The sequence below is a fragment of the Mya arenaria genome, chromosome 12 (genome assembly GCF_026914265.1).
Source record: "Mya arenaria isolate MELC-2E11 chromosome 12, ASM2691426v1".
NCBI classification, from domain to species: Eukaryota; Metazoa; Mollusca; class Bivalvia; order Myida; family Myidae; genus Mya; species Mya arenaria.
In genome coordinates this window covers 53,677,765-53,704,253 of record NC_069133.1, presented here as the reverse complement: position 1 = coordinate 53,704,253, position 26,489 = coordinate 53,677,765, and the positions used below count along the sequence as shown (strand labels likewise).

The 26,489-nt window shown below is 33.7% G+C and overlaps 1 protein-coding gene across 1 annotated transcript in view; it reads right to left on the bottom strand.

Moving 5' to 3' along the window:
* Nucleotides 1–24,466, bottom strand: part of LOC128211236 (deleted in malignant brain tumors 1 protein-like) — a 26,423-nt gene extending 1,957 nt beyond the window's left edge. The window contains exons 1-11 of the mRNA XM_052915786.1: nt 24,351–24,466; nt 18,917–18,996; nt 18,177–18,245; nt 17,421–17,553; nt 17,016–17,166; nt 16,078–16,250; nt 12,387–12,540; nt 11,428–11,609; nt 9,911–10,064; nt 578–762; nt 229–382 (exon numbers count right to left, since the gene is read on the bottom strand). Of these exons, the coding sequence (XP_052771746.1) occupies nt 229–382; nt 578–762; nt 9,911–10,064; nt 11,428–11,609; nt 12,387–12,540; nt 16,078–16,250; nt 17,016–17,166; nt 17,421–17,553; nt 18,177–18,245; nt 18,917–18,996; nt 24,351–24,399 (1,484 nt within the window). The 5' untranslated portion in view covers nt 24,400–24,466. The remainder of the gene's footprint in view (nt 1–228; nt 383–577; nt 763–9,910; nt 10,065–11,427; nt 11,610–12,386; nt 12,541–16,077; nt 16,251–17,015; nt 17,167–17,420; nt 17,554–18,176; nt 18,246–18,916; nt 18,997–24,350) is intronic.
* Nucleotides 24,467–26,489: the final 2,023 nt, after the last annotated feature.

Sequence of the window (26,489 nt, the reverse complement as noted above, 5' to 3'; positions counted from 1 at the left end):
ATATTCTCTGAAAAATTGTGCACTTTCGATGCGCACTGATTCGCGAAAATACTGAACATCAAATTTAAACAAATTAATATTATGATGAAAGAAGTCATTTAATATAAACGAAATAAACACTATAATTAATTAAAAAGTATTAAAAATTACACTATAATATCCCTTATAATTTACACACATGCTTTTATTTATCGAACAAAATGTATCCTTGAACTAGAAGAGTCTAACCGTTCATATCCCAGCATAGCACATACGACCTGGGCATCGACATTTTGAAAATTATTATCACAAATAGTTCCCCACGATGCTCCGTTGTTGAAACTGATTTCCACTCGTCCCTGGTTTGGATAGGTGGTACCAACCAATCTAACTGACGCATGAACTAAAACCCATGTAAGGAGAAGTTATACTGCGTTACTTCAAACAAAGACAGTTATTATTGTCGATAATATGTGTAAACTGTATTTTATGCCGAATTACATTGTCAGTGTACTAGCTTTATATATAGGAACCTTGTAATAACACACTGGAAAAATCCACTCTTCTTTTAACATACAAATCATTGCAATTAGCTTACATTCTGACCCACAGGACACAGCCACATCTTTGTCATGGCTGCATTCAGATGTCATGCCTATAATCCTGTAGTTGCAGTCCAGAATGTTTTTTTCTGTGCCAGCGCAGTCAACGTCAGTTGTAACAATTTGTGAACTAAGTTCACCTTTACCAAATGCAGCACCAGGAATTGCAACAGCAAATGACCTGTTACGAAACACAATCACAATGCATCTTTTGTTAACAAAGTGGCAATACGAATTTGTGGAGTTTAAGAGACGTTGTTCTGTGTTTTTGAAGTGTAGATGTTCTGTGCGTTTAGCTTTGGTCCTGTGTCGTTGCACGGGGTTTATCTTTTAAGCTTTCAACTACTACTTGTTTCTGTAGTTTTTCATATAAAGTTTTATAGTACACGTTATTTGACGACAGCATTTTAAACTTCTTTAAAAAATAAATAGATGACGATTTCAGGAGCAGAGTATGCTCATCAACATTGTTGTTATAAAACATGACGATAACAATATATAACACGTAGTTATAGTAAAGACATCATGTTCCGTGTTTACATTGTGGAATAAGTTATACAAGGAGAGTAAAATAAACAAAAAGTGCACGTCAACGAAAGTTTATTCAAACTCAACATTAAATGCATTATATTTATTTTAAATGGCTCCCTATACATGAACTGCATTCTTCCAAAATATTGTCAATGCAAAGTTTCTCCATAATTTTTTTGTTTACATACAGATAAATGCCAAACTTGGCGTCGACATGTACATAAGTGGTCATCCTGAATACCATCCTCGGCACCCCACCGTATCATAACCTATATGATACCCTGGGCAAATTGGGTAGCTAAACTTCGTAAATCTTGAATATTAATAAGCATTTTCCGACCAATGAAATAGCCGATAATAAAAAGGAAAGAATCTCCTTCGCGAAGAGCTATCGGCGTATTTAACAATATCCTGTCTAAAACGATTTGCAAACCGAGATTACATCCGTAACTTATTAGTTATTCATGAGTACGAGATTTGTACAGCTGATTTGCACAGTGTACCATTTAGGTTATGATACGCTGGAGTACCGAGCATGCCTGAATATATGTATTGCGTTAAGTCTAAGGTAAAAAACCTCCGGAGACCAATCTTTTGGTAAGTGCTTTCATAACATGAACAAACAAATTAAAATGCGGTACATTTTTGTCAATATTATTGAAACGTTTTGGGACCATCCGATTTTTCCTTCAAACATGTTGCATAAAAGACAAGTATTTAGTCCTTATAGTAACAGAACTTATGGCTAAGGAGTGATTAAACCCGATGAAATATTGTTCATATAGCTCGTTAAACTATGCAAAGTAGTAAAAGGCGTCACAGAAAAGTGTATTCATACGCGCTGTAAAAAACATGAAGAAACATCAGAAACAAAAAAGAAATCCTGTCAGTGTCAACAAACTCAGCTCCACGATGAAACGAATGGTGAAGACGGCTTGGCTTAACCCAAACAAATGACACCCTGATCACAGCACTAGAAAATACCTCGTCTAGAAATTGAATGAAAATAATGCTCCTGCGATCCAGATACGCAAATATCGGGACACAAGAAACATTGCATCTGTAAACAACTATTGTCAAATAAATCAAAAAAAGTACAAATATTTATCCAGTGCACCAATGTAGATACCCCCGTTTTTCTTCCTTGCAGACTGCCAGCAATCCTTAAGTTAAGAAAGTCACTAATTCCACATCAAATCTCACCTTTTATCTCGGAGAATGTACATTTTGACGCTCCACTTCAAGGAGGTTATATCAATTAGCTTTAATCCCCAATTATTAAGATATTTTTTTATTGAAAGCGACTGTGACGCTGACTTACGGTCTTTTAAAATAAGAACTGCAAGATGACATGTACACACTCGCGTAATTTACTAATGACGCCAGGCAGTTATGACATTGCTCTTGACATTGATTTGATTGATTCAAATGGATTAAAATATGTATTTTTGTTGTGTTTAAGTGATATCTATGAACGTCGATTGATAATTGAGAAATGAGTCATGGTTTTTAGCTCACCTGAGCACAAAGTGCTCAAGGTGAGCTTTTGTGATGAGTTTATGTCCGGCGTCTGTCGTCCGTCGTCAACAATTGCTTATAAATGCCATCTTCTCCTAAACCACTTGGACAAGAATGATCATTGGTTGGTGCTCTTTCAAAATTGTTCAAAGAAATGAATATCATGCAGAACTCTGGTTGCCATGGCAACATTAAGGAAAAACTACAAAACTTTTCTTGACAATAACCATGCGGCCTAGAGCTTAGATATTTTGTATGTTAAATTGTCTAGAAGTTGTCTACCAAGTTTGTAACCAAATTAGACTCTTCATTTCTTGACAGTCTGTTTGCAGCTGATGGTTACAAACTAGAGCGCAGTGACCTTTTTGTAAGATCTAATATTTATGCGAGGCAAAGAACGGATCAAGATTCCAAAGACCTTGAATGTATGAAAATTTGAATTGATTTTTAACAAAACCTAATGGTCAATATCTTTTGTTTATAAACCGCCAAATATGAATCAGAATATTTCTCAGAAAATTGCACTTGCTTTGCTAACAAATATTTCAGAAAATTTGAGACCTGTATGTTCATCAAGGGTAAACCGTTGTATGGTTTATGAAGAACATGAAACCATCTCTCGAATACGTTATTCTTACCGATAGAAAATGCCTGTATATGAAAACTCTTAACTTTGCTATCGGAGTCAGTGACTGCCACAATATTATTAGCACTATCATAAATGATACCATGCCAAACTCAGAAAAAAATAAGTACACCTTCAGAAGTTTTAAACATTTAAATGTTTAAGATTACATGTCAGTTCAGAAAAGTTGAAATTCAGGATTCAAACGATATAAACACTTTGTACAACTCATCTGAAAACACATTTACTTCAGTATTTAAGAAACGTGTACCGGAGAAACAAATGCATAGACAAAACGAACAATTACCGTATATGAATAGAGCTATTTGCAAGGCTATTTATCAAACGAACATGCTTAATCACTTGTTTCTTCAAAACAAAAACTCTAAAAACTTGGAAAAATACAGAGCTGCTAGAAACTTGGTTACCAACGTAAAGATCAAGTCTATCAACACCTATTTTCAAGAAAGATGAGTCGGCAGCAGCAATTCCACCGACTTCTGGAAAACAAATCAAGCCCTATTTATCTAAGAAATCATAAAGGAACCAAAATAAGATTATTCTAAGTAAAAAGCAAAACAATTTTACAGAAGATGCTGATTGTGCAGAGATTTTTAATTATTTTTTCACAAATGTGGCTAAAGAAATTGGACAAGACTACGTTTCTAAATCAGAAAATAATCAAAGTTTATCTAAAATTCATGAAAAAATGAGTTCCATATCTTTGCAAAAATTTGATTAATCGATTTTATAAAGCATACTGATAAAAAAAGAATTTGTCAAATTATAAATACATTTTACTTTATAAAGGCCACAGGAGTTGTCAGGATTTCATTTAAATTGTTAAAAGTTGGCAAAGAGGATATTGTCTAGCATCTTAGTTCTCATGTTAATATGTCAATAAGTTCTGGTGTCTTCCCAGAAAAACTAAAAATGTGCATAATTCACTCCTATTTTTAAGACCCTCTGGATAAAGTAATAAATTATAGACATGTTAGCAAACATCCAATTCCTTCTAAGATATTTGAGGAAAATTAAGTAAGCAAATGTCTGTATATTTCAGTAATATCTTATGACTTCCTATGTGCTTTTAGAAAAATTCATAGCTGCCAAACAACATTAATAAGACTTCCTGAGGACTGGAGATCTGCATTAGATCAAAATGAATATGTAGCTGCCATTCCTATTGATTTATTTAAAGCATTTGACTGTTTACCTCATGATATTGTATTAGACAAATTGTCTGGTTATGACATCTCTGTAAATTCTTCCAAATTTTTAAAATCTTATTTGACTGATTGAAAACAACAAATTAAGAAATGTAATGATGTTAGTTCATGGGTAGATAAACAGAAAGGGGTTCTCAAAGGATCTATTTAAGGACAATTACTTTTTAACGTTTTTATCAATGATATTTTCTAGTTTATAGAGCAAGGCACTCTGTATAACTAGGATGGTGATGATGACACCATCTCCTTACACTCCCCTGAGCTTGATGAAGTGCTCCAAGATGAAAGCAGGATTTTTTATTGAGTGGTTTCGGTTCAACTGTATGCTGGCTAACCCGGACAAGTTCCAGGCAATTGCTGTGGGCAAGAAAACCGTTAGCAGGTCTCCTGTTTTCAGTCTTAGGTTTTCACATAAGTATCGGCAGTACACAAATATCCTGTAATGAAGTTGTCAAGCTCTTTGGTGTCGATATTGATTGCAAGATGAATTGTGATGAACACATAAGAAGTTTTTGTGAAAAAGCTGCAGAGGAAGTGAATAACATAAAGATAATTGGTAGAAATCTGAATCGACTAAACAGACTCACATTTGTACTATCAAATTGTATTTCTGTCCACTAGCTTGGCACTTTTGTACAGAGAAAAATACTTAGAAAATGGTGAAGATCAAAGAGAGAGGACTTAGATTTGTCTATGACGATTACTCTTCTTCTTTTACTTTACAATGTCAAACTACCTACATATCCGCTGAATGAGAACTATGGCTCAAGAAACTTGTAAAATTGTTAATAATATTGCACCACCTGTTTTATCTGATTTTGTTGTAAAAAAGTCTACTCATATCAACTTCAGATATCCAAACCTGGTACCCCAAGTGAGAACATCTACACTTGTTAAAAATTCGTTCAAGTATCCAGCACAAGGGCTGTGGATCTCACTGCCAGATCACTTCAGATCCTTTTCAAATTTCAATTGATTTCAAGTCTTTGTGGAAGGGACTGTAAGTGCATTGCTAGTAGGCATGGTTAGTCTTGTCAACACAGCACTGTTGGAGTATACACTCATGTGTTTTGTTATAACATTTAATTTGTGTTTACAGTACAGGATCTCATGCAAATGGGAGTCTTACGCAAAAACACTTGATCGTGGGCATCCTTAAAACATTTGGTAAGGAAAAGGTTTGGAGCTGTAAGACCTTTAGAGCTGTAAGTGACATATCCATTACCGCCCAATCTCTCTTTTGAACACTATGGAGAAAGTCTTTGAAAGAATTATATTTAAACATGCATTCAACTTTCTTCGTGATACCAGTTTTTTTACTCGATCCCAATCCGGCTTTCTACCAGGTGATTCTACTGTCAATCAGCTTACCTACCTATATAATAGTTTTTGTCAAGCTCTCGACAATGGTCTTGAAATACGAGTTGTCTTTTTTGATATAAGTAAAGCATTTGACAAAGTTTGGCATCGTGGTCTACTATATAAACTCGAGAAGGCAGGCATTTGTGGTCACTTACTGTCTTGGCTTTCCAACTACTTAGAGAATAGGCGCCAGTGTGTGGTTATTCCATGAGCCACTTCGGCATTAAAATCAATTGAAGCTGGAGTTCCCCAGGGCTCAATTTTGGGTCCTCTTTTATTTCTTATATACATAAATGACATAGTAAACGAGATAGATTCAAATGTCAACCTATTTGCTGATGATACAAGTCTATTTGTTATAGTGGACACCCCCCAGACTGCAGCTTTAAAACTACAGACAGATATAAACACATTATCTATTTGGGCTGATAAGTGGCTTGTAAAGTTCAATCCCAACAAATCTGAATCAATGGTCATATCTCGAAAACGTAACCAACCCATTCATCCGTCTGTGTACATGTTTGACACTGAAATCCCGTTTGTTGAATCTCACAAACACCTGGGTATTTTTCTTTCAAATGAGGGAAATTGGCATACTCACATTAACTATACTAAAGAAAAAGCTTGGTCTAGAGTAAACATCATGAAACGTCTACGCTATCAACTGGATAGGAGGTCTCTGGAGGTTATTTATTTTTCTTTCATAAGGCCAATCTTGGAGTATGCGGATGTCATCTGGAATAATTGTACACAGTATGAAAAAAACGATCTTGACAAAATTCAAAACGAATGCGAACGCATTGTTACTGGTTGCACTCGCCTGGTTTCTCTGCGTCTGCTTCACATTGAATCTGGCTTTGAGAGTTTGGAAACAAGACGTGAAAAACACAAGCTTTTACTTTTTTACAAAATTAAAAATGGTCTCTCCTGATTATCTGTCAAGTTTGGTTCCTCAAACAGTCGGTCAAGCATCAACTAGATCACTTCGAAACGCATCCAATATCTCTAGCATTCGTACACATACGTCACTCTATATGAATTCATTCCTTCCTTCATCAATCTCAGCACGGAATAGTCTCCCAGCTGAAGCATAAAACATTGACACTGTCTCTGGTTTTAAAGCGTACATTAAGTCGGATAATTCCAAACCAAATACTCTGTTTTATTATGGGAAACGTCCATTACAGGTCATTCACACTCGCTTACGGAACGAATGTAGTTCACTGAACCATCACCTTTTTGTTAAAAATATTGTGCCCTCATCCCTTTGTGCATGTGGAGTTCAGGAAACAACATATTTTCTTATCTGTCCCCTTTATACTGAACAAAGGAGACTTCTTCTCAACTCTGTGGAGGCTTTGACTAACGCAACGCTTCGCAATTTACTATACGGTGACACTGCCCTCACAGAAGAACAAAATAAGACACTGTTCGATGCACCTCTTTATTCAAATGACAAAAAGATTTGAAAGCCAGTGACAGTCACATACTACCTTTTATCAATCCCTTCCAGGATTATCTCCTTTCTGTAAACATGTTATTTAATACTACCAATCAGGGCTCAGTGAAGATAAGGCACTGGAAGTTGTTCATCTTAACCAACCACCCTACCCTCTTTCTTCATTCTTATCCTCTTTATTATCGTATTCTGCTCTCAAACAACATTAGCGACTTTTGTACTTGAAAAGTGAAAATAAACTAAGCTTATTGTAGCTTTGTTAATCACACAAAATGTTTAACTTTTAACTACTATCTTGTCTGTGTACATCGTATGTAAAAATCTTTAAATATTTTAAATATTTAATAAAATTAAATGAAGCCAAATCACATTAAACACTACCATCTGATCTAATCCAACAATATCAATATCATTGTGTCATCTACATTGTAAGCTGTACAAATGTCCGTCATTAAATATGTACTTCTGCAAAAGTTTGGAGAAGAACTTTTTAAGATATATTTATCTTTCGTTCTAATCCTTTTCTAGATTGCACATGTGTTTTCTGTTTGTCTTTATAATATGTGTGTATACGTTGATGAATAAAATATGTTTAAACTAACAAGATCAATAGTGGTCATGTATATTGTTATGCGATGAATTGCGATCCGAAGATGTTGCGTTCATCGATTGATAAGCGCAATTGCCGAAAGGCAGTTCATTTAAGAAATTTGAGGTGTAAATATAAGGAGAATAGAGAGCCATATTACAATATCATCTGCGTATGGACAGTTTATTCATAACAACAAGACCTGCAAGTCTGGCCCACGGGATTATATCATCTGATCAGAAGAGGACTCTAGGGCATCTTTGCCAAGAAAGACAAGAGAGTGCAGATATGTTTAGGACTGTATTAGTTGAAGGGGCGGATCTGCTACAAGAGGCAACTAAAGATAGGAACGCTCCCGATAGTTCTGCCTGACCTGGATGTGGACACACTAAGCTCCACCGTGGGGAATGCTTTGGAAGACGAAGATTGTTTTAGAAAGCAATGTTTTTTTCGATGAGTTTATGCGATGTTTGTTGGAAATTCGACTCGCTTAGTGTGTACGTGTGTGTTCAGGGGGGGGGGGGGGGGGCGTAATGAAATGCCCAAACATGAACTGCAACTCTTATAAAATCTATTTATTACTTTTTGCGTGTATTATTGTTAGATTGATTTATTGTTGTAATAAGTATTTGTTGTTCTACATTAAATGCATTGAAATTTTGATAGGTAGTAATTTTGTTGAAAAAGTAATTCCTACATTTTTTTATAATGGAATCCGGCATTATTTGCCGGAAACGTAATGTTTGGCGGGTTTTGAGTTAACTGAACAAGCTTCAGCGTTTTTGTCCCGGGGTCTCCGTCAAACTATTAAAATTCCTGGAAAGTATTGCAGATCATTTAGCGATTATTGCCCAGTGGTGCACTACAGTCGTGTATAACCTAAAGGGACCAAATACGTTTGTTTAAACAGTTTCAGTTAAGGAAAGACATGGCTTGCATTTCACTATTTCTTGTTCATTAACACAATTAAATGTTCTTAACTTGACCGGTTCATCAAGATATGCAATTTCCTGGTTTTACAAATTTCGCGTAATGTTTTCGTCTGCATTCCGACAAGCGCACAAATAGATCAAATTTGATAAAAAATTACTTCGAATACTTGTATTTAACGATGTGTATAACTAATCTGTTTGATGCTAAAATTTCCATTACACATAAGGTTCAGTTGTAAAAAATCAAAGAATGGCCTTTTTGAACCAAAACGCCATAAAATTACAGACGCACAATAAAACGTAGAACAACCTGTCATAGACTATATTATTTAACTACTTTTAGTTTCTTGTATGTAAGATAAGATAAGAAAATTGTTTATTATAGTGACATGTGTAATGGACAATATACATAATATCATGCAATATAGACAAAATATTTTACACCCGGCCCAGTGGACCTATAAGTCACCTTACAACATAAATGGTAATGATTATAGCAAGGTCAATATGTATATGTGACTAATTGAAAGCATTTTTCATTTAAAATGCAGGGAAGGAATTACTTATGGGTACGTTATGACTAAATGCCAAGTGCCTGGATGTAGTCCAGGATGCATTGTTTATATTGAATATTAAGAAAGCTTATTCAGATATTTTGTTTAAGTTTGAGTTATTCACATAATTTATCGTTGTTTTACTTTGAATCAGTCCAATATCTGCAATCAGAAAGAATTTTCTTTTCAGTAAGGACTAGAACTTTGCATTCTTCCGGCGTGATGCCAAATGGATTTCTTGAAAAACAGACGGTCTTACTTCAAAATGAGTAAATTGTCTCTGTTTACATTAAAGGGCTTTTAACTGAATTTAAATGAAATGTAGAGTTGCCACATACGTGAACAATGGCATTTGTTCCGATCTGAAATGTTGCCTGCTCACATTTAAATGTATAGGGAAACGAATTAGTTATTTATAACCATAAAAGACTTAAGGTGTTCCGAGAAGTTGAGGCCAGAGGGACAGGAAAGCGAGGAGAAAATTTGCTTTATACTCAAGACTGTATACATGTATGTGAAATGTTTTGTACCTGTTATATCCAAGCATGCCGCAAATGACCTGAGCTTCTTCATTTCCAAATTTGTTATCACAAATAGTGCCCCAAGTTGTACCATTGTCTACTGACAACTCTACTCGTCCTTCATTTGGATACGGAGTTCCAACTAGTCTTGCAACTGGATGGACTGAATAAAACAAGCATTTTCAGTGAAAAGATATCCCCCGCCAACGATGGCTTGTTTGTGCTTGATGGCTTGTTTGTGCTTGAAGATTAAATAAATCTCAGAAAGAATAAGATAAGCACATTGGTTTATCCCTTTCCGAGCCAAATTATAAAATATCGACCGGGACGAGTTCATTGCAGGATGTTGGTTCATATAACATTCAAGTTTCATTAAATTCTAGCAGCTAGTTACTGAGAAATGGCTGCAAACAATGATTTTTTAATAAATCAAGGGCAATAATTCTAAGGAAGATTGACCAATCCAAAAGAAAAATAGACAGGCATCATCACAGTATGTTGGTTCTTATTTATTCCAAGTGTCATGAAATTCTACCTGCTAGTTGCATAGAAAAGGCTGCAAACATGGATATTTTAATAAATCAAGGGCAAATAACTCATATAGAAATTACACAATCCAAAATATAAATAAACAGACATCATCGCAGTATGTTGGTTCATATTTATTTCAAGTTTCAAGAATTTCTACCAACTAGTTACTGAGAAATGGCTGTAAATGAGAGTTTTTCAAAAAATCAAGGGCAATAACTCCAAGGACAATTGACCAATCCAAAAAAAATGTACAGGCATCATCCCAGTATAGTAATTCATATTTATTTTAAGTTTCATGAAATTCTGCCAGCTAGTGACTGAGAAATGGCTGTGAATGTGCATTTTTCAAAAAATCAAGGGCAATAACTCAAAGTACAATTGACCAATCCAAAAAAAAGGGAACAGGCATCATCCCAGTATAGTTATTCATATTTATTTTATGTTTCATGAAATTCTGCCAGCTAGTGACTGAGAAATGGCTGTGAATGTGCATTTTTCAAAAAATCAAGGGCAGTAACTCCAAGGACAATTGAACAATCGATTTTTTTTTGGACGGGCATCATTCAAGTATAGTGGTTCATATTTATTTTAAGTTTCATGAAATTCTACCGGCTAGTTACTGAGAAAACGCAGGTGACGGACGGACGGACGGAAGGAAGGACGGACGGAAGGAAAGACTGACGGAAGGACGGACGGACAACGCCATTTCAATATCCCCCTCCCTATTTCATAGGTGGGGGATAATAAAGACGAATGGTACACTTTGTAACGTTACCTCTGACCAAGCATTGAATCAGCTTAAGATATAATAATTGCAGGAATAAGCACCTTTACACTTTTTCTGATTTTCGTCGTATTTTCAATGCTTTGACTTTAAAAATAGTTTCCTTCATCTGTCAAAAAACACCAGTGATAAAGCGGGGGCATTTACGTTATTTAGAAATGTTGTATTGATAAACAAGAGTGTGAAGATATTACGTAAGAACAATACATACATAGAGAATCACACGAAACTCCCACATCCTCCGCGTGTGTGCAAGTATGGACATTCACAATATTATGTTGACATTCTAGAATGGAACTCTCGGTGCCCGCACATTGGACGTTTTGCAAAACTATTGGTTGCCTGCGTTCTCCTGCACCGAATTGAGCTGCTGTGATAGCGGCTACATTCTGTCTAAATACATCATTTAACATTTCACTGTTTCATTCCAGCTCAAAACGCAGTATTAATAACCCTTTTATTATATACACTATTGGATTGAGCCACTTAAAACACTTTATAACAAACGTAAACGTATTTTTTATGACGAACTTTTTTGTATCCTTTGTAAGGACGCTGTTAATAGTATACAGGAATGTTATAATATATTTCTATCTATTAAATATAACTCTTCAATTCGACAAATACTTTCTGTCTGGTTGTTAGTCGTTTACGCTGAATAAACACAGCAAATATCTGCAAATATCTGCAGTACCTTAACATAAATTGTTTTTAAACAAATCCGATTTGATACACTAATTAATATTGCAAGAGTTCATTCAAAGATTAAGAAATTTCCCTAAGGTTTTCTTTAGTTTCGTTTAATGTGTCAAGGTTGTCCGATGTAAGGATTACCGGATATTTGTTAGTATAACTACCTTATAGAACAATTATATAGAAATTATAAATCCACTAATTAAACAAATACTGATAGCACATATCTACACTGTATGACTATTATGAACCTACATTGTTTTAAACAACCGAATTTGTTTTAATTAATATATAACGAAATGAACTATTTTGATTTACGTTACTTATGTAGTTGCGCTGTATTGGTTTGCCACATTGCTGTAAGTTAATAATTACAATATATACTTCATTTAAGGTCATGGGGGAACTGAAGGCTTAAAAAGGTCAATACAAAAGTAAATAACACTTTTTCAAGTGATTGAATAGCATTTACTGTACCTGTCATATCCAAGCATGCCACAAATAACCTTGGCTTCCTTATAATCAAACATATCATCACAGATTGTCCCCCAGGTAGTGCCATTGTTTAGGGATATTTCAACTAGGCCCTGGTTTGGATATATCGATCCCACTAATCGTACTTGAGTGTGGACTAAAATAAAAGAAAACAGTTATGTTAATTTTTTACACAAGAAACCTTTAATCTCAACCAATTGCTTAAAAAAAAGAAGGTAAACTGAGTTATTTTAAGTCCAACTTTAGTTTTTGTATGTCATTTAAATACTGGTAGATTGCATGTTTTCTGTGGTATGAGTATACTCATGGGTCGGGCAAAAAATACAATACTAGCATAAAGTTCTCGCAAGTTATGCTGAAGAGCAATACGGTCATAAGGGTGTTTTGCAAAGGAAGCATATTTAATGTTATAAAAACACTTAACGGAGCAATAAACGTCGACAAAAATGTTTTTACGATTTCAAAAAATTGTAGATTTCACTAGCAAGTTATGCTTAATACAAAGTTAAAATAAAGAAATGACGATAATAAACGAAATTGAAATACACCTTCTTCGTGATATTGTATTGACTTTCTGTACCGCTTGGTACAGTTGGAAATATTGTTACTGGATGTTTTAATTTTATTTAAAACAATCACACAAGAAAACTGCTAAATAAAGGTCCTAAATACCGGATAGCATCTGAAATCAATTTTAATACATGTTAATTAGAATTGAAACTTTATCTAAACATTGTAAAAGCTGGTGTAAAAGAGAATGTGTTGAACTTTTTATCTTAATGACTTGGATGAATTAAAAATATTCCCTAATAGATAGGAAAATAAGAGTTTCTTTTAACAATAATCAATCCTTTAGCCCTCCCCCCCTAAGTCTCCGAAATTAATGAGTGATATCAAATCCCTAAATGCAACTTGGTATTCGTTCCAGCTGACAAAGCAGCCAATACTTTAATTTATAGTTTGAATTTTATATTATGTAAATACTATCATTGATGAGTTACAATCATCTAGAACTCATGTTACTAGCCTACTCGATGAAAAAAGTATTATCAAAAATCATATTTATTCTAATGTTCAATTTCAAGTTGTGTTGAATGATGATTATAAAAATATTCCAACAATAAAGTGGTTACTAAAATGCATAAACATCTTATAAATCACGATTTATAGTTAATTCCATTTCTTGTTGTACAAAACAGGTTTCGATTTTACTTACATCCTTCTTAACTGCGATTAGGATGCATGTGAACAAATATAGTACTACAGTTTATAAGAACCCTGGAGTTAATCTCTTTTGGTACATCAGCGATTCTTTAGAAGTAGTTCATGATATTGAAAGAAGACGATATAAGGCCTCTGTGCTTAATACTTATGACTTTTCAACCAACGCTTTATACCCTTAATCCATAGTTTTAAGTTATAACCAAATTGACTTCGCTTATTGAAAAAAACATTTGGGGAGAAAACTACTTATATGGCAGTTAGTGATAAAAAACTTTTTTTTACCAATGATTGCTCAGATAAATATATCTATGTGATATGCACAGATGTCATTGAAATATTAACTTTTGTTCTGAATAACTCTTTTCTAAAATTCTGTACATGTTTATATAAACAAACAATATGAATTCCAATGGGTGCTAATTATGCACCTTTACTTGCTGACCTTTTTATACTGCTATGAAGTGAATATATGTTGAAAATATCTAAGTCTGGAGTTCTTGCCCTTGTTGATAAATTCAATAATACTTTACAGATATTGACGATATTCTAAGTTTGGATAATTCGGTATTTACAGATAATATTAACTTGATATACCCTTCACACTTGCAACTACATAAATCTAATACATCCAATCTGAAAGCATCCTATTGAGATCTGAAACTCAAAGTCAGGGAAGATAAATTGAATATCAAAATTAATGATATATGTGATGATTATATTTTCAAAATGATAAATTATCCTTCTTTAGATGGAGATGTTCCTAGATTACCACCATTAGTGTTTTAAGGCACAGTTTATAAGATTGTTTAGAATATGCACAGATGTTTTCTGAAACATGGTTTCAGATATCATAATTTAGGAAAAGTCTCTCTAAATTTGTTAGTAGACATTATAATATTATATCAAAGTACAGTAGTAGTTTTAAACAGCTGATTGCTTTTAGTATTGCTCATCCCAATTTTTATGGTGATGTTTTAAAGAAAATATCGTAAAACCAAAATGTTTCCAGCAGCTAGTTGGGCAGATAGACTGAATGAATTGCCTGGATCTTATTTAAACCGTGAATAAAACGGCAATACTTTGAAGTGTACTTGCCATCTAATTTTTGATGATGAATTCCTCATACAAAATAAAAGGTTGAATATGGCGTCCTTACATTACTAAGCTTTCAGTCCTTTGATATAATTGGAAATTTGCAGATTCGTGTTATCTTATAACTGTTTTTGGCTCGCTAGAAATGTTTCAGCGTGTGTCGTACTTCGTTTCAAATTTTCATTTGGAAGGAGATTTTTTCAAGTATATAAAGTTCATTTTTAATTTTACTAATGTTTTCTTTGTTTGTTCCCAGTTTTAGTACAATGATGCTATTCATTATGAAACTCCATGAATACACAGATTTAAACATTTTATTTATTTAGGCAGTTTCCTCAGTTAATGCATACTTAGATAAGATTTACCATTTATGTTTTCACTTTATTCGGGATTGTTGGGATAAGAGTGAGTTTGTTCACACATTTGACTGACCGTTCCAAAGCGGTACCTAACAATCCTTCACAAACACCCCTAATTTCTTTTTATCGTATATATGTTCTGTGTAGTTTGTGGAGTTTTGTGCTATTGCTCCATGCTTCTCGTTGGTGATTATTTGTTTTTGTCTTCTATATCTTTGGCGTTGACCCTGTGCCATTAAACGATGTTCATGTTTAAACTTTAAACTGTGCTTGTTTCTGTAGCGTAAACAAGATCCTTACCGATGAATGGAATTGGCGTATAATTTGAGGGATCGTCTTTATTTACTTTCTTGATTAGTGGCATAACGTGATAAAGTCCCATTTTCCATGGATATACACAACATTCACTTAAGACCCGTCTAAGAACAAACAGGATGGAACACTTAGCATCTGTGAAGTAGGAAATGGAAATTGTTAATGCCCACTAAGGAAATGTTAAGACGTTAATTTTGTGTAGATTTTGATGCGAACGTGCCTGAAGAATTTCAGTTTAATCTCTAAATACGATTCATTTGAAATGGGGTGAAGGAAAGACATATCCCATATCCCAACCCTTGTGTCGGAAATCTTGTCTATGTTAAAAAATACGCTCCGGTCTTCATATAATAGTTCATGAGTCCATCATTGCCTGGTTAGAGAGACCTTATCTTATATACTAAGGTAATGTGTTTAAGAATTAGTTTGTATATGATCAGTTTTGTCAATTAGATACCAAAGATAAGCTTAAACAAGAACGTTTATTTAAAGGTGTTACATTTTCTACAAATGCACGCAAGACGTAATCGTTGTAATCGTTTTTTAAAAAAAGGATTTATATAAAATGTAAAGTGTCTTGATTTTGTATAACTCATCGCCATTCCATTACCATCAAGTAGAATATTTAAATAAAAAAAATGTTTCAATATCAACAGCAGTATCTTAAGTTTAAAACTAATTACATGCAGCTCCACAAGTCACCGCAACATCTTCGTTGTGACCACAGTTTGATCCACTGTGTTGGCATTCTAAAATGGAACTTTCGGTACCGACGCATTTTACGTTATTTAGAAGACTTCTTTCTGACATTTGCCCTTGGGCGAAGTATGCACCTCCTACCGATGACGCATCGTATCTTAAAAATAAGTCATAATCTCAAGCACGACATCAATTGGTATTGCAACAAAGGCAATTTTAAGCTATATTTTGTTATATTAACCCTTTCGGCGCCATAGGCGACCTTTGTCGACATTGAAAAAAGATGAAGTCCCAGATCAGAAGGCGGCGTCTGATCAGGGACATCACTTTTTTTTTGGCAAGAATAGTTAGTTCAAATATTTAGGTTTCGGAAAAGCCCAAGTTTATTTAATTATTTCTGTTATTTATTTCGTAATATTATTAATTCTGAAACTTGTCGCAGACGACAGTTTTTAATTTGGCGCCGAAAGGGTTAAGAGTCAAGTAAATATAGATATAGAACAACACAGCAACAAAAGTCTACATATTCGCAACTATGATCTAGCTATTGAAGAATCAGATGTAAAATATAAGCTTGTAGTTCAATCGAGACATGGAGAGAATGTTATATTTGTTGAAATTTATTTAAATGAGCCTTTATGTGTAAACCAAACGTATTTGCAGTTAGTAACTTTGCTGTGTTTGAAGTGTCACGATGGCAGAGTTGTACCGTATCAATCCCATTTCGAAGCTTCGTCGATAATTAGTACTGATAATCACGCGGAAAGGCTAAACATATGCATAGATGTGTTTTAATCGCCGATATTTACGCTTTCTCTGCACATAAAACACTTTGAAATGCTACCAATGCATTATAACAAACATACAATTATTTGGGTACTGGATAACTTAAACCTATTGAAAAAATGTAGGTAAAGAGAACCTGTCATATCCCAACATCGCACAGACCACTTGCGCCTCATGAGTGCCGAAGTTGTCATCGCAGATTGTGCCCCATGTATTACCACCGTCGACGGACACTTCTACCATGCCTTGGTTAGGGTAAATCGTTCCCACCAATCGAACGTGTGCAGCTGCAATATCAAAACATTTTGAAATGCACTACATCATACTGCGTTGATATAAATAGTATTCATTTTAGTAAAAATTCAAGGTAGTTTTGCATAAATACATTTTACATGATGTCGACTGATATAAAACAAAAAAAACACACCTTTATATTACCAGTGAAGCAAAAAAAAATCATAATGGAATGCCCCTTGTCTTTCAAATAGATAGAAACCATAGTAAATCAATGCACTTTCTTTAGAGATAATGTAAATATTACTTGAGTTTGAGTTCGGACACAGGTTTCCATTGCAATTGTTCTCCGAGCAGCATTCATGACAGTTTGCGGTTTGTCGCTTCGCTACAGAACGCTTTCCAATCACAACAGAAGGCATTGCTGACAAAGCACACACCTGAAACGTGGTAATACAATTTGCAAACAAACATTATTCCTCAACTTTAATGTGTGTGTTTTTCCAACATATTTGGTTCAAAAATGTCAGCTGCACAAAAGCTATTCAAAAGTTATTTCAGTCCCAGGACTGTTTTGCTTATTACAGTTTTAGACAAGAATACCGTAAATTTATTTAAACAAGCCTTTTCCAGCAATTACTAGAATTTGGATGATTTCAAGCTTTTTTTTTTAAATTTTCATTGGTATTTGCTTGAGAAATGCAGTCACCATACCTTTGACATTTTATATCAGACAGTGAACCTTCCTAAAATATACACGTCTTGAAGAAGGTCATTGAGCTCATTAGTATTAAAAGGCACTAAACTATTGTTTTTGTTTAAATTGTGTATTTTCCATCAGATAATTATTATGTATAGCCTGCATTAGTGAGTTCGTGACAATTATTAAGTTTTTGGACCAGTGTGTAATTTTCGCTACCTGTCGTTGCGCCAAACAACGCTTAGGGTTCTTCAAAATTGTGTATGAAGTCCGTATTTGTCATGTACGACTAAGTTGTATAGTTGTAAGTACGTTTGTATTACCGTAAATGTCAACAAAATATCTTACTAAAACAGGTCTTACCTGAGTGTCACGACATCCCATATCAAAAACCACTCCCTGTGATGTTGCTCTTCGTTGTTGAAAACATGACTGAAAACAAACAAAAGCACAAAAAGGATATTACTTTTGCTTGTCAGGAAAGTGAACAAAATCCAAATTGATGTGTTGCAAAAAATAATTATTATAGACCGCAGTTCCAAGATGGTTGATTGAAATACCAGTTCACTTACGAGAAGGCTAGTATTGCTCCCTTTACATTATTAGATGTTTAACAAAGATGTTGCCTACATTGGAATATGAATGCAATAGGAAGGATATACGACCATTAAAAGAACTACAAAGCAGAGGCAGACAGTTCCCTCCGGTTGAAATAGGCACTGTCCCCATTATGAAAATCAATATATCTTTATTGTACCAAGCCAATTTCAAGATTCAAGATAATTTAATAACCGCAATACCACACTTATTCAAGTCAACACAACCAATCCTTAACAGTGTTTCATATATTAAAACAATTGGGTTTTTTTCTAAAGAATAACAGAAAAATGAAACAAAAGTCGTCAATCCGTCTACATTTTGTAACAAACACGCCACGGTGATACTCAAACGTCCGCAGTAAAACCGGTATTCTTGTCGTACTGCCAATGACATCAGAGCGAGACAGTCCGATAGTACTTAACAGTGCAGGAGAGACCCGCTCTAGTTTTATAGAACAGACGTACCATACTTATATGATATACAAACAGTAAAGACATATATACCTGTCCCGCTGCGCATACATCGGTTGTATTGCAGCTTAACGGATTGAGGCTGTTTAAGCAGTTAAAGCACCTTAATCCATCTGAAAGGGAATGAAAAGATCTAGCAATAACCCCCAAGTAAAATTTAATTGAAAGGTGGAACAGAACAGAACAAAACATTTATTTACCAGAAGATCATACAGAACGGCGACAACTGAAAGACATGTGCACATGTTCATACATGTTTATTCAATTTCATACACTACAGAAAACATTAATACCAATAATAGTGCTGGGAATCGGTTTCAATTTCACTATAATCGATTATCGGTTCCACTCAAGTAACCGATTTTTTTGGAAGAAATCGGTTTTTTGAAATACTAGTTAGTACTTGAATTGTAGTTATTCATGTTAATTATTAAACTCTTAATCATTATATGCATATACGTTATGTCTATGATTGAAGTTATTAAGTGGTTGTTGTATAAAAACTAGTTCATTTACTTACTCATTGTAGCTTTCATCAGCAATTTTGTTAAAGATAACATCTGAACACTTACTAATATATATCATTTCTTTATCAGTTTTTTTCGATGATCGATTATTACCAAATACAATCGATTTTCGCCGATTTTAGACCCAACCAGTCGATTTTCGATTATAATCGATCATCGGAACATCAGTAACCTATAATATCATTTTTGATTTATAATTGCATATTTCAACTTTTTATGTTTTAGAAAATTTATGTTCAATATACATCCTACAAGGAAATTGTTTTAGATACATTTACATATCGAGATTACTGAGATAAAATGATTTAAATGCTTAAAAGCTATACTTTGAATGTACTTGTTTTTTTAATTCAGAATTCAGAATAACAATTGGTGTTTTGCAGTATGCAAAAACGACAAGTACCCGTCTACCAAGTATTCATGCGAACGTAGTGAAAAGTGAATGCATTCGTACTGAATATCAACTATTTAGTGTCAATTATACATATTTAATATGAATATGGAAAGAAAAATGGGCGTTTATGTCATGTGTGCAGTTTTATAATTATACACTTTTCTTGTTTGTACAAACACCCTCATTCAGTGTCTTAATAGAATACACAAGGTAGCAGTAAAACATGTTCTAGGTTTAAAGCTTTCGATAGCTGATACACATTTTAATAAATCTCTGTAATAGATCATCAATGCGAAACGAAATATAATATACCATAATATTTTGAGCAAATATTCTTACCTAAAACGTGCGACTTATACATTATTAAAGATGCACTTTTACTCCCAAGTAAGACTTACCGCAAATAATATTGTTTTAATATTCCAAATGGATGAATATATGTTCATAACAATGAAGGATACCGAGTTTAATTTGGAAGAATGGAGCTCTAAGCACAGTATTTCTACCTTATGAGACTACAGTAGACCACAGTAAAAATTTAGCATTCACCAATTATTTAATATTTTTCGCGCTTTCTGCTGTTAAATACACGATAACAATCTTGTAATCAGTTATTAATATTTTTCATAAATGTATTATTTGGTAAGTAATTGAAGGTTTATCAGTCAAAATTGATGTTTGTATGTATTGATTTTGAAAAAAGAGAGTCACTTGAAGAATAATTTTCAGCACTTATGTTATATTTTTAACATTTTCATCAAAAGTACATTTTTAAACATAAAGAAAAGGCTTGTTGATGCATCGTATCTTTGACAAGTTTTTGCATTAAGTGCTCTGAATTGTATTCCTCCGTCTGCTGATAGAGTTGGGATCTCTAATCATAGAAGAAGTTGGGGTTAACCTATTAGTTTATTATTATTTGTTTGATTGTTAAGTTTCCTCGTGTTAATGCATACTTTGATAAGATTTACGTTTTTTCTTTATTTAGGATTGTTGGGATAAGAGTAAGGTTCGTGCACTTAAACTGGTTTAAACCCCCAGTAAATTTACATTTTACTGACCGTTCCAAGGCGGTACCTAACAATCCTTGATAAACATACCTAGTTTTTTATATATAGTATGTATTCACTGTGCTGTTTGTGGAGTTTTGTGCTGTTCTTCCATGTTTCTTGTTTGTGACTTTTTGTTTTTATATTCTATGGCGGTTACCCAGTGCCATTAAGCCGGGTTTATATTTAAACGTTTTGCTACTGAGCTTGTTTCTGTTGTTTTTCGCATAAATATTGTTAACACACAACTCATCATAAATCCACATAATATATTTCTATGAATGATCATTAATCTGCTAACGTACCAAACCCTAAAAAGAACCTGATTTCATTCATCTTGTTCCAAGTTTAATTTCTATATTGGATATAATGTAATGTAAAGTTCGAATGCCTTGTATATAATCACACTAAGATATATTTTTTAAAAGTTTAATTTTCTGCATTGACAATTTAGCTATATTTACATACCCGGATGTTTCTATATACCTAACTTAGTTAATTATACAATTTCCATTCTAGAAAAAAGTGGTATTTATCTCCTAGTAAAGTACAAATAGTGCCTATTCGATTATTAAGGGGCGTCGATAGCGGTCTATTCCATCGACCAGTTTAAACGTTTAATATATATTAAGACAGCCGCAGTTTCGACACCGACATTCTAAATTTAGAAATGTTTAAATGTGGAGTTATGTTTGGAATCTAAATCCCGACAAATTTGTGAAAAACTAGGCCTACTGTACATGTCTTAATCTATTACGCCAATTTTGTATGAAATTATTTTGTAACTTTTTTGTTTTACTAAACACAAAAAACTTAACTGATAAAAGAAGCATCATGTATACCTACATTACAAAGCAGTCTTTTGTGTGTGAACACCAATTTACTTTGTTATGATGCTATTCGATATCAGTTTTCAGCATGTTATTTACCTTTTGGCAATTCTTACTACCATTACTTTAAAGCTGCACTCTCACAGATATACCATTTTTACAACTTTTTAGCTCACCTGAAGTGCTCAAGGTGATCTATTGTGATCGCCCTTTGTCCGTCGTCAACATTTTGACTGTTAACACTATAGAGGTCACATTTATGACTGTATCTTCAGGAAACTTGGTCAGAATGTTAATATTAATACTCTCTAGATCAAGTTTGATTCTGGGTCATGTGCGGTCAAAAACTAGGTCACCAGGTCAAATTTAAGAAAAAGCTTGTTAACAAAAATCTCTAAGTCAAGTTTAAATCTGGGTCATGTGCGGTCGAAAACTAGGTCATAAGGTCAAATCATAGGAAAAGCTTGTTAGCACTGTAGAGGTCACATTTATGACTGTATCATCGGGAATCTTGGTCAGAATGTTTATATTGATTACCTCTAGGCCAAGTTCGAATCTGGGTCATGTGCAGTCAAAAACTAGGTCACCAGGTCAAATTTAAGAAAAAGCTTGTTAACACTCTAGAGGTCACATTTATAAAGGTTTCTTCATGAAGGTTGGACAGAATGTTTACAATAATTATCTCTAAGTCAAATTCAAATCTAGGTCAATTGTGGTCAAAAACTAGGTCATTAGGTCAAATCATAGAAAAAGCTTGTTAGCACTCTAGAGTTGACATTTATGACTGTATGTTCATGAAACTTAGTTAGAATATATTGATTAGCTCTAGGACAAGTTCAAATCTGGATCATATGCGGTCAAAAACTAGGTCACCAGGTCAAATTTAAGGAAAAGCTTGTTAACACTCTAGAGGTCACATTTATAAATGTTTCTTTATGAAAGTTGGTCAGAATGTTTATATTAATAATCTCTAAGACAAGTTTAAATCTGGGTCATGTGCGGTCAAAATCTAGGTCATTAGGTCAAATCATAGGAAAAGCTTGTTAGCAATCTAGAGGTCACATTTATGACTGTATGTCCATGAAACTTAGTCAGAATGTTTTTATTGATTAGCTCTAGGCCAAGTTTGAATCTGGGTCATGTGCGGTCAAAAACTAGGTCACCAGGTCAAATAATAGGAAAAGTATTTGAAAACTCTAGAGGCCACATTTATGACAATATGTTCATGGAACTTGATCAGAATGTTATTATTGATGATCTTTATTGGATCAGGTGAGAGATTCAGGGCCTTTAGTGCCTTCTTGTTTTATTTTTTGTCTTGGAAAGTGCAAATTTTTGCGTGAATATCTGCAAACCAATGAAGAAAAATGGTTTTCATGGATTTTCGCAAAAATTGGCTCGTTTAAAGACAAAAAAAAAAAGTCGTCAAAACGTTCAATCTGTGAGAGTGCAGTTTAAACATAGTTTCACCCAGTATTTAATTATACTAATGTGTCTAATTGTCTTAAAACTTATTCTCACTAACTCTCCGTACATTTTAGTAATTTTGTGTCGTCTTTTTGACTCAGAGAAGACGTTTACAGATTTGGAATTGCCTTGCGCAAATCCCCACACTTCTCCAGCATAATTTAAAATAGGCGCAACCAGTTAGTCAAATGAAACAAATCTATGCCTAACTGATATGCCAGTTATACAGATATTTTATCATTTGAAATATAGCTCTAAATGCTAATATAGTTTGATCATCAGAAAACGATCCTCCATTGCTAAGCACAATACCAAGATACGAAACTTGTACATAATATCTATTTTAACATTGTTGTAATAACATTTCATATCCCTCCTTTTTTCCAGCGTTTTTACTTCAAGCGTCCATCTACTACAATATTTAAACAAAGCACCTCAACTTAATTGTACTTCATTGTCAAAATTTGCAAACATAACAATATTATCAGCGAATGAAATAAGAAATATTTTAAACATATCAACATATGTACCATCTAGACGTTTGTATATACACATATTCTAAATCATTTAAAACATGAAAAACTGGTAAACACTATAGCATCAGCTTTTGTGTAATTAAATTGAATAAGTGTGATTGTTACATAATTAACATGTCCTCGTAAAGGCAGTGATAACTTAAATTCCTTACAGTAAAATGGCTACAAATTTGCTCAAATAGAAGAGTTATGAGCTAAAATTTGAAACATGTATGGATACAAGAATGAATTTAGCACAAATATGAGAACATTCTGATCAATTGATACAAAGTTAAACCAATTTTTACATTGATCTTCTATCTTAGATTAATTTTGTCTGAAGCATAACTATGGGACTTTTTCTTCAAAATGGCATCCCATCCCATATATATCTAAATATATACCAATAAAGCACTGTAATACATACAAAAGTACACTGATATATCTATATATTTAAGCTAGCAGCATACTGCCGCATCAAATATATGACAATACAGTGTTTCCAAGTTTAAATATATTAACAAATATTCACTGAAATAAAGTAACATATAGAAAATGCAAAAAAATGCGGATGAGGAAAAGAGAACGGCAGTTTCAATATGTTTTGAATAGGATATAATTTAAGATTCAGAAACAAACTATACTGAGATAAGTTAATCTTAACCATGTATTTTAGACAACTTACCTGTCAAACCAACAGAAAGAAGCAACAAAATGGTTAAATATGCTAGCATAACTGCACTCGAAACTGTTATCTCTGCTATACAAGGTAAAAGCTCTGATCTAAGTATTTATGTTTATTTAGAACGTAGTTCCCCTCGTGACTGCTGCCTTATCGTAATGAGCATTTTCGTCGTGTTCTGGTTTTTGTGCAACCTAGACGCATTTAAAGATTGAAACACACATTTTTGCCTGAAATTTAAATGATGAAATACATGTCCGTTATTGTGTCTACGAAGGAGGAAAAATGACATGTTATCCGTAACATGGTGTCATTTAGCCATGTTTTCCGTAACATGGTGTCATTTAGCCATGTTTTCCGTAACATGGTGTCATTAAGCTATGTTGAGAAAATATCATACAATCAAAGCATTATGGTGAGGCCACAACTTTTAATTATTATATATACCAAGAAAACACATTTACAAGAAACGTGTTAAACAAGCTGTTTGCAATGTCAATATATGGTGTAATACGGGTGAAAGTCGGATGAGTATGGGGTCAACGAACTAATTGTGTCGCATATTGCTCTGTATTTTTTGTGGCAAATGGTTATTTAGGCAAACAAATTAAGGTCAATAAAAGTTATGACAACAACAGCCCGAGTAGTTTTTTTGTCATAGTGTAGTGAGTGACGTAACTGTTGTGAACCATGTTGTCAAGGACAATGTTCAATTCCAAAGCAAGTATAAGTGAAAAGCATCGTAATTTATCTAAACGGTATTTAAAGAATTGTTTTCATCCTTTTTTTGTAACCTTGTTCCCGTTTCTATACGATTATTATTGTAAAGAAGACTCTCAAACATGGTACAATATCTCTTCTAAGTTTGTAATTATCAGGAAAATAAGCTAAGTTTATTCTTTATCTCAAATATCTTACATCGATGAATAAAAAATATTAGATAAGCACAGGGGAAAAATCTGAAAAAAAATGCGTCTTTAAAATACAAACATATTAGTACATAAATATTACAAAAGATGAACTATTTAAGCCAAAGATGCCATTAAGGTTAAAGGTAATGTATCGCTATCCCACTTAATTGCCACATTTGTTTCTCCCATTTAAAATGAAAACACAATAAAAACTAAAGGGACAAGGCAAGCTGTCGGAGAAACCCTGTTTAGAGACACAATGTAAGGGTCAAAACGACACAAAATGAAAAACACTAACGTATATAAACACCACAAACAAACCACACTAGCATCAAACGCTAATGAGTTCATCCAACAAGTTTTGCCTCATCCGAATCTCGAAGGAAAAAGTAAATGTATTGTATAAGCCTTTGTATCATCTTTGGCGTAGCCGGGCATCGACGTGCTTAAAGATAATATTGTCAATACCTCAAAATTGTGTGAACCTTGAAACGCGAAACACATGTTCATAGAAACAAAACGCTCATGCAAAGAGAGCAACCGTAACTCTAAGTGTTATATTATGTGTTAGCCTGAAATATGACGAACAGGCGTTGGGTATCGCTTCGCTGTATTAACAGATACTTATGAGTAAAGGTGTTACTATTATATATTGTAGAATAATCATTTTTGCCATCTATAGTTAACCACTGCGCTGCCTCACCTTTCCTCATGTGTTTGCATGTTGTTAACCTTACATTGGACGCAAATGTGTCACTAAAAGCTCATCTGAGTTCACGTGACGCTGAATACTTAAATAAGAATTAAGAAGTAAGTATTAGTACGGAATAAGCAAAACTATTTACTAACCTTATCATGTAAATGGTATTTCAAAAAGTAGTTACTGCTTTTTTCTGTTTTAGACTATTCTATATATAAAAGTTGGTGCTGTTACCCAATAACTTTACCTTTTTATTTATTTTCAGATGTTTCCTTTGTTCATGTTTAAACACAATTGAACATTTCCGTAACAATACCACACCCATGGTAACTGCGTGAACAAACCAAACGATGGCCCTTTTTAGAAGTACACGATTCTAGCCATAACAGACATAAAATAAAACGAGTGACATACATACAATAAGCAAAGTTTTCAAAAACAAGATAGTGTACAGGGACTCTAACAGCGGATACTTGTAAATTCTGAAACAAATAGACGGAGGTCTGTTTAAGTATGATGGAAACCACATAT